This window comes from Takifugu rubripes, chromosome 17 (genome assembly GCF_901000725.2).
Source record: "Takifugu rubripes chromosome 17, fTakRub1.2, whole genome shotgun sequence".
Classification (NCBI taxonomy): domain Eukaryota; kingdom Metazoa; phylum Chordata; class Actinopteri; order Tetraodontiformes; family Tetraodontidae; genus Takifugu; species Takifugu rubripes.
Genome location: NC_042301.1, coordinates 13,995,284 through 14,003,867, shown reverse-complemented (window position 1 = coordinate 14,003,867; position 8,584 = coordinate 13,995,284). Strand labels below are relative to the sequence as shown.

At 46.5% G+C, this 8,584-nt stretch overlaps 1 protein-coding gene across 7 annotated transcripts in view; it reads right to left on the bottom strand.

The window, feature by feature from the left end:
• Positions 1 to 396: 396 nt before the first annotated feature.
• Positions 397 to 8,584, bottom strand: part of bnc2 (basonuclin zinc finger protein 2) — a 119,360-nt gene continuing 111,172 nt past the window's right edge. For 6 of the 7 annotated variants that reach the window (XM_029850428.1, XM_029850433.1, XM_029850429.1 and 3 more), the window contains one exon: positions 397 to 5,049. In XM_029850428.1, the coding sequence (XP_029706288.1) occupies positions 4,251 to 5,049 (799 nt within the window). In that variant the 3' untranslated portion in view covers positions 397 to 4,250. Of the gene's footprint in view, positions 5,050 to 6,002; positions 6,077 to 8,584 lie in introns of all 7 variants that reach the window. The other variant, XM_029850434.1, reaches the window with a different exon arrangement.

The following is an 8,584-nucleotide window of genomic DNA, read 5'->3' as shown; positions in this document are numbered from 1 at the left end:
AATAAAGCCATTGCAGTTTTCAGAAATGAACCTTTTATCAAATGCTGTTTCCTCTTTAAACATTCCCATGCCGGTTTAATTTAATTTCACGGGATGGGATGAAATGTGGAGCACATCCTCCGTCTCCTTCGCTGACCATCGCCATAATTTGCTTAAACCAACAGCTCCTCCTCCTCAAACCACTACATCTTTTAATAACTCTATTAATCTAATCGTCCACTAATTGGTCAAGATAGCCTTTTCCCTGGTGGTTTTTATCACGGTAATTAACGAGCCCAGCAAAACCTGCTGAAATCGGTGTCCTGTTCAACCGGCTTGATTGACACATTGTTATGGCGCTTGAATATATTGCTGAAAATGCATTTTCTCCTTTCCGTTGCAATGACAGAATGCCAGTGACTGATAAATCTTTAATATAAAAATTGTACAAGAATTCTGATACAAATTACAAGAGGTATTTGGACAAAATATGAATAAAATTCCATTTACATCCCAAAACCCTTATGCATTTTATGCAAAAACCATAGACAGTTATGATACAGAAACAAATACAAGAGAGGCAAAAAAAAGGGAAAAAAAGAACAAGTCTTTTCAAAAGGAGATTCTTTTCCTCCCGTCTTCAAATGGGAAACACCGGTTTTGGTAACATACAGTTTTGACGAGGCTTCCAAATTCCACCATTTTGAGTGTTGTTTGTTGCAGTGTGACTGTGCAGCCATGCAATGCTGTCGAGCGCCGGTGCCCAGAGCCCTCGCTCTGGGCTGTTCAACTCACACATAAAGAACCCCCCCCCCAAAAAAAAATAAAAATAAAATCCACAAGAGATAACGAAAATAAAACCACAAGCTTCAAGCTTATTCATATTTTAAGACTGCAAAGTATAATTGGCACCATGGAAAACATATGAGTACATGTTTTAGGATCATTTCACAGGTTCCAGTTCAAATCAACAAGGGTATATTTGTTTTAAGAATATAACACATCTATGATGAACCATCTGTACAAGCCCACGTGTGTGTGTGTTTCATCTATCTGCGTGTTTCTTATGACGACCCATCTAACGTCTAGTCCCACATGAGCTACATGAACTGGACAAGATAGCATGCAGTGTCACTTCCTGTTCGCCTGCGCCGGTTGTACAGTTTAGCCGCCGCAGCAGTGCGCTCAGCCTCTCTTTGCTGTGCAGAATGGCAGAATAACAGACGTTCAAATCATCAAATATTAAAGACTGGCTGCGGCGGTCAGGGTTGCAGAGGCGCAGGACTGGATGTGCTTTCGTGGATCCGCGGCCTGGTCGCGGCGTAGCCGAACGCGCCTGGACGCATACGGCCGGAGAAGTAAAGAGCGAAAAGGCAAAAACTGAAATTAGGGATTTCTCAGGGGAGGTCGGACTTTGTGATCATCTCCGCTGCCCTCCCGCCCCCTCCTATCCCAGCATTCCGCGCCTTGTTAAGTGACTGCCACAAGGCTTCGGCCAGACTTCTTCCTGCTGCCAAGCCCGTTCTCCCTCTTTTCTATCCCTCTGCCTACCCGCTCGTGTTCTTCTCAGCCTCTGAGCTCTGCTGGTATCATCAGCAGCTTGCCAAGCACAGAAAGTGCCTGTAGGAGGTGAGAGAAGGATGTAGCACAAGAATCTCTCCTGTGATTTTCGGTACACCTCTAGAGAGGTTACGCTGCGCAACTGTTGCTTGAAAAATGGATAAGCAGGACATTAAGAAGTAGCTTGTGGATTCATGTTAAAAAGTGTAGAAGCTAACAGTATTGTGCAACTTTCTGGGAGAGTATGTAGCTCCAGGATTAGCTTAATGCTCACTCACATATCACTGTCCTATTTCTAATGCTAGGTAGCAAACATCACCTAATGTGCTGAGAGAACTTTCGTTTCCAATCGCTACAAAGTTAGCAATTTTGCGTCATCCTTCTGGACTGGGAAGCATAGGCGAGTGTGTGTGTCACTCTCCTCCATGTGTGTGTCTGTGTGTGTGTGTGTGAGAGAGAGAGAGTGGCTACCGATACAGCTGTCAGCGGGGTTCCTGGAGTAGCACTTTTTTTTTTATTTCTGCTAGAGCGAAGGCCGGGGGGATCGAATGAGTGAATGAGGCACCGAGCGCCTCTGTGAAATCCACTCCGGGGAGAAGGCAGGGGTTCCTGTACTCAATTTTCCCTTCACTTGGGATAAACAGGCAATTACCCATCCCTTTTTCCTATGCCATGGCCGTCCAGTGAACTTAAGCATACACTATTAGTGTGTGTCCCTGTAGGACCTGCGCTGTGGGGTGTGGAGGTGGGAAGTGAGTGGCGGGTTGAAGAAATGGAGTCAGACGGTTGTTTAATGACTGTTCTCTGACAGACAGAGGGAGAGGGAACCAAAGCAAGGATTTGAATTTAATTAGTAACGTCCCCGAATAACAATAAGCGCGTCTGGAAAATGAATAGAGGAGCCGAATTGTGCTAAATTGCCTGAGCCAAATTGAAATGTTGAGAACCTTCGTTCCTCTCCTCCTGCCAATGGCGCCGTCTCGTCAGCAGCCTTGGCTTCTCGCAGTGTAACGGAGTGACAAGTGAGTTATTAGACGGAAAGGATGGGGGGGGTTGGTGGTGGGGACGCCTCCAGGTAACGGCAAAGCAGCACATTTTTAATGATGGCTGCTGTCATCCCTTCCTCTCTCCTCAGCCCTTCACCTCCATCAGCGCTCTCTCTGAGAAAGGGGGGGTGGGGGGGCTGTAAACTGTAAACGCGTGGCCGAGGTGGAGAATTGGAACATTTTATCGGAACAGGGCATATCTACATTGTGAACAAATGAAAGAAAACACCGTTATGGATGTTACGAATGATATACGGAGCACTTAACACTGCATACGTCCCTCTGTGAGTAGCACCTGTCAAATATAGTAACACGTGGTATTGTTCACACACTGACAATGAAAGAAAACCCATGAACCATTTCTATTTTTTCCTCTTTCTACCAAAAAAAAAGAGTTGTTATACTCCACAACATCTTCATGAAGGTACATCACCAACCAATAAATACCCCTCCCCTTTGTTGCTTTTGCAGAGTCGTTGGAAACTCGTATGAAAAGAATCACAGGCAAAAAAAGGTAAGACTAAGAAGTGCATCACGTTAGTTTGTTGTTGGGGGGGGGGGTTCCTTAAGTGAAGTTGGTTTGGTCACAGTTGAAGAGCTGATCCGACGTCTGGTTTTTCTTCAGCCACGTGTGAAGTGGAGCACGTGCAAAACGTAGATGGCACAAGTACTTTACTGACATTTCCGTGGGCGCCGGAGCATCGCTGGCCCACAACCACCTAATCTTAATCTACCCATTGCAAAAGTCCTCATTATATTACACATCCCCTGTATAGATGCGAAAAGTGCAAAAACTGAATTACTAAAGCTCATAAACAAAAGAGAGGGGAAAAAAATCAATTGAAATACAGAGAACTATATCAGTGTAGGAGCCTTAAAAAAGCATGCCGGTGAATTTTCTCTGCGTATCCACATGATATTCTCATTGTCCCCCCCAAGGACTCCGCTTAAAACTTGTCTTTGGAGCTAACATAAATGAAGCTAATAAGATGCTACCTCTGCTTTGCCTATAGCTGAAAGCTGTACTTGACTGTAACATAAACCATAAAGAGAAAGAGTGAGTGAGAGAGAGAGAGAGAGAGGGAGGGAGAAAAGAAGCAAACAACCATCAACACAATTCTTTTACACCAAAAGCCTCTTGGGACATTATTTACAAATGAAGCTGTCATGCTTTTGTAAGGGGTTCATTTAAAAGCTATAATTACACAAATACGACGAGAAGATTTTCTTTCTTTTTTTTTTTTTCGTCATCACTATCGTTTCTGCAAGCAAAGTCACAAATAAGAGTTTGAATATATTCTTTGGAGACGGACATGAGAAAGTATCGAGGAGGCGTCTGCAAGGAACGATGGCAGGTCTTTTGAAAAAAAAAAAAACCCCCAAACAAACAAAAAAGACATGGAGCTGGTTTACAAAGAAAACTCCATGCGTCAGAATGCTATACTGTTCTTTTTAAAGTCAAAGGTCACGATAATAAACTGTATTTAGAGTCAACGTATCTTATAGAGGGTCATCGAAATGTCTTGACTTACAGCACGGGCAGGAGACGTACAGGCGTTTAGCTTGCGTTCGGCAGCCCTCGTTCGGGGCTAAATTGAGGAGGAATAAGGATGAGGAATGAAGGGGGGCGGGGCAGACAGACGGCAGGGAAAGGTATCGAGTCCTTTAGTCTATAATCGTAGAGAAGGGCATGTTTTTATGCAGGTTGGGGTTCTGTGAGTGTCGGTTACGGCTGCGCACGGAGCTGAACACCATGTTGCAACCTGGGATTTTGCACTTGTGCATCTCACGCAGGTGCACAGTCTTGTAGTGCACGCGCAGGGTCCCTTTGTTGCTGTACATTTTATGGCAGATGCTGCAGAGGATCCCACTGTTACTGCCCCCGGTGGACGAAAGGAGGAACGGCGAGGAGGAGCTTTCCAACCCCTCGCCGCGCTTTTGCCCCCGCAGTTCTCCGCTCCCGGGCCGTCCCTGCGTCCCGGCACGCTGAGGGCCGTCCTCCCCCTCGCTGTTGCCCTCTTCCTCATCCTCTTCTCCCTCTTCCTCCAGGTCATCCAGAAGGATCCCTTCGTCGCTGCCCTCGTCTGACTCGTGGGAAGAGTGGATGCTGCTGCTGGACTGAACACTCGATGTAGTACTTAGGTCCAACACCATGTAATCATCTGGCTGGCCCCTGGAGAAGCCGTTGGCGTGGTAGTTTTTAAAGGTTTGGTTCAGAGGGTGGTGGGGATACTCAAAGTTTGTGGGGGAACGGTCACTGTAGTTCAGGCCGGTGGGTCCGAGGCCGACGCCTCCGATGCCCATCCCGGCCATAGGGTCCAAGCCCATGTGGTGCCCGGCGTAGATCTTGGCCAGTAACTCGGCTCTCAAGTCCTTGGGCAGTGGCATAAGTTGGGGGTCCAGGACAATGTCGTCCAGCTCTTTGGTCAGCAGTTTGCGGTGCAGGTTGATGTTGGAGCTGTGCCTAAAAGATAGAGAGAATTCATTCATTCAGAGCACTCCTGCACACGTGATACTGTTGAACATTTACATTTTACACACGCTATCTTAAGTCTGATGTCCCCTGAGTCTCTGCTGACACAGACGGTCTTACAGGAACCGAAATTCGGTTTGCAGTTCTCCTCAAAACAATCCCGTCGGATCACGCCGGCGGACTGTCCGGCGAGTGTTTATCACTGTCAGCGCGTCTGCACCGCTCAGCTCTCAAATCCAATAGAGTCTAACTCAATTAAATACTTCACCGTATTGAATGGGACTTTATCAATTGATTCGAGCTGTGGTAATGCGATAATCGAGGAGAACTGGATAGCATATTAGCACGAGGGCCCTGACAGCATTACCGCTTTCATCCCCTATCAGAGGTGGCTTAATTGAGCGTCTCGGCAAACGTGTTTTCACGTGGCGCTGCATTTAATTAAGATGAGCGTCCCCCCCCCCACACCAAACACAAGTCAAAGTGTATCGCGCAGCTGATGACAGACACCAAACATCGCGTGCCATGCCAGGTCGGGACAAGATTAGTGAGGATTTGGGTTAGCATACAAAGCCATGCTAAAGGATGCAAAGCTAAAACTGGTTTGCGAAAATCAACTTTTTCTTTCCAGTTTCTTGTCGAGTAGTCGGAAAATAAGCGGACCCACTCCACATACGTGACAACAAAACTGCAAAACAGAAGAAAACGTAAGCCACGTATGACCGATATCGGGTACGACATACATACTGCCCATTCCTCTGGCATCGGCTCAGCACTTGACATCAAATAAGGATAATATGCAATCACTCTGAGCCTTTAATGTGAAGGGTTTCCATGCAGGGGGGGCACATGTGTAGAAAACAAAATTAATTTGAAAAAAAAAAAAAAACTGTTGTCCTTAGCAGGACAGGCAAAATGGAGTCACAATGGATAGTAGAGCTTACCAGCAGTGGCAGGGTTGATGCAGTCAAAAAGGGTCCCTTTCCTTTAATTATTTACTTCCCTATCCGACACTGTCCTGCAAGAGGTAAAAATACATTCATTTAAGGGACCCTTTTCTGTGAACCAGGCAACCAGGAACCCGTCCACTCAAGCATCGTCAGCATCGAGGAGAGAGAGAGAGAGCATGGCAAATCGATTGGCCGTGGTTGTCACTGCACGCGTGTAGTGTTTGCACATTCTTTTGTCTGCGTGTGTGTGAGAAAACAGAAAATATAGTACTTCCATATAGTGGAACTTCGATCAAACGGATCACACGGACCCTTTGTTCTTTCTTTTCATCCTTTGATAGTACAGTTGCACCCATATGGCGTTAGCTTATGGCAAAAATATGGGAGTCATGATTCATTGTCTCTGGGGCTTTAGCCCTCTTTACTCAAACGCATGTGTGGATACGTGGCTGTGAGGGGCCGGAGTCTGAAATATGCCCTAATCAGTGGTGAATATATGAGGCCATCTCCACGGGAGCCATATTTAGTGGATTAAAGAGCAGGTTTTGGATGCTGTTGATGATGCTCAGGTAGGCAGGTCCTTCGGTACATGTCTCCATCTCTATAACAACACCGTCACACTGCTAATAAGCTCTAACTTAACCATCACTATCTCACCTTAGGATATGGAAAGTCAGACATTTCAGACAGCATCACCACTTTGTTAGAACACATTATTGCAACAATCACATTTACCTCTGCTGTGTTGTCTTTGAACCACACACAAAGAAGACAAAGAGCTCAGTATATGAGCATTTGCATAAACGTTATTTTTATTATAACCCCTGTCCTACATATTCAAAGTAAGTCCTCTAAATCCACACACAGTGGGCATAATTCACTTATCCTCTCATTCATCAAATTTAGGCTTTATGCTTCATTTCCTAGCCCTCACCCCCACCCCCAGAAACCAACTCCATTCTACCCCCCCCCCCCCCCCAATCCCCCTTCTACCTCCCTGTTGGCTGGTAATGTGGCTGGCCAACTCAATTGACAGTCTCATCTTTGCCAAAAACACGGGGGAGGCCTCGGGAGAGGCCGTTTTTTGACTGCAGAGGAGGTTGTGAGCGAGCGTGCGCCCGTCCCAGCCGGCGTTAATCATCTTTTGGTGCATCTGATGGCCCTTGCCCTTGTTTTTGGATGTCAGCGCCCGCGCCCGTGTCCGCGAGCGCATGTCGTCTAAATGACTCATAATGTGTAAATGAGATGGAGGGCTTAGTGGTACTAAACAGACACAAGAAGTTCTTTGTCTTCCCTGTCATTTAACGTGTATTATGAGGTTAGGCCTAAGTGGGAGGGGAAAGAAGCGATCGTAGCATTTATCACTCTTTGTCACCGCTACATCTGCTCGGCGTTACGGCCTGTTCCGCAGCACATGCTGCAAACAATCCAAGATCAGTGAAATACACAATGTCTTCGCAAGTGGAATTCTTCCATTCGCTCTCTTATTTTTATCTAATAATTTGCAGGATATACAATCATTCTAATCTTTAGACAGTTTAGCGGGAGATTCCTAACATATGAGCAGCGCGGCCTTTGTTTATGGGAGACAAACAGAGAGCTGATTGTGAGGCAGCGAAGCCGGGGCCACATGCCGGGAAGGGGCCTGAGGAACAACGGGGAGACGGAGGGAGGAAGGAGAGGGAGGAAGGAGACTCTCCAACGTAATTAACCTTCACTCTCTCTGTGGCCCGCGAAGGGAGCACAGGCGGCCGCACGGCGGGAACGCGGAAGAGAGAGGACACCTTCTCCCGACGTAGGAACGGCGAAGAGTAAGGAAGTGAAAACGAGTCTGGTTGTTGCGTTCAGAGATATGATTGACGAGGCCGATAATGGCGATGATTACTGGCGCACGCGTGGTTCCAGCTGTTAATCACGGAGCTTCTTCAACACTGCCAGCGCCACTCGTGCCAGAAAATAAATATGCGAGCATTTATTTGCTGTCAGCGAGCGACAAGGAGGATGCGAGCAAAAGGCCCCGCTGTAAACTCTGATCTTCCTCAGTCAGAAATAGACACATCTCACAGAAAATCTTTATCTTTCATATAAATGAAGAACTCATCAAATGAGTGACGCAAACAATGTAGTTACCTGATGAAAAATCAGGTGCCGTCACGTCTGACAGGAAATAGAAACCTTACTGGAACTTTGACGTACTCCTGCATCTTATTGTGAAAGTCAGACATCAAGTTCAAGGACTTGAGTGTCTCTGCAGCGTTCCAATGATTTCAGAGGACAGAAACAAACCGGGTCTGCGGTGCAAAGGCCCTCACTCTGACAATGTTGCCGGCTCTCAGGCGCATTTCTTTGTAGATCAAATGACCTCTATTGTTTTTTTTTTTCCTTTTCCGCTTTGATATCAGAGCTTTTGATGCTGGTGTCCGATTGTGTTTGTGTGACTTTGGCTTCCCACTCGGTCAATGAGCTAATCAGCTCTGCAGAGGTGTTTGGACCAGGGTGATGGAAAGCTAGGGAGAGCAAGACAATCAAGTCTTTCTTCCGAACTATGCGTTGTGCAATAGGGGATGGTTTAAATG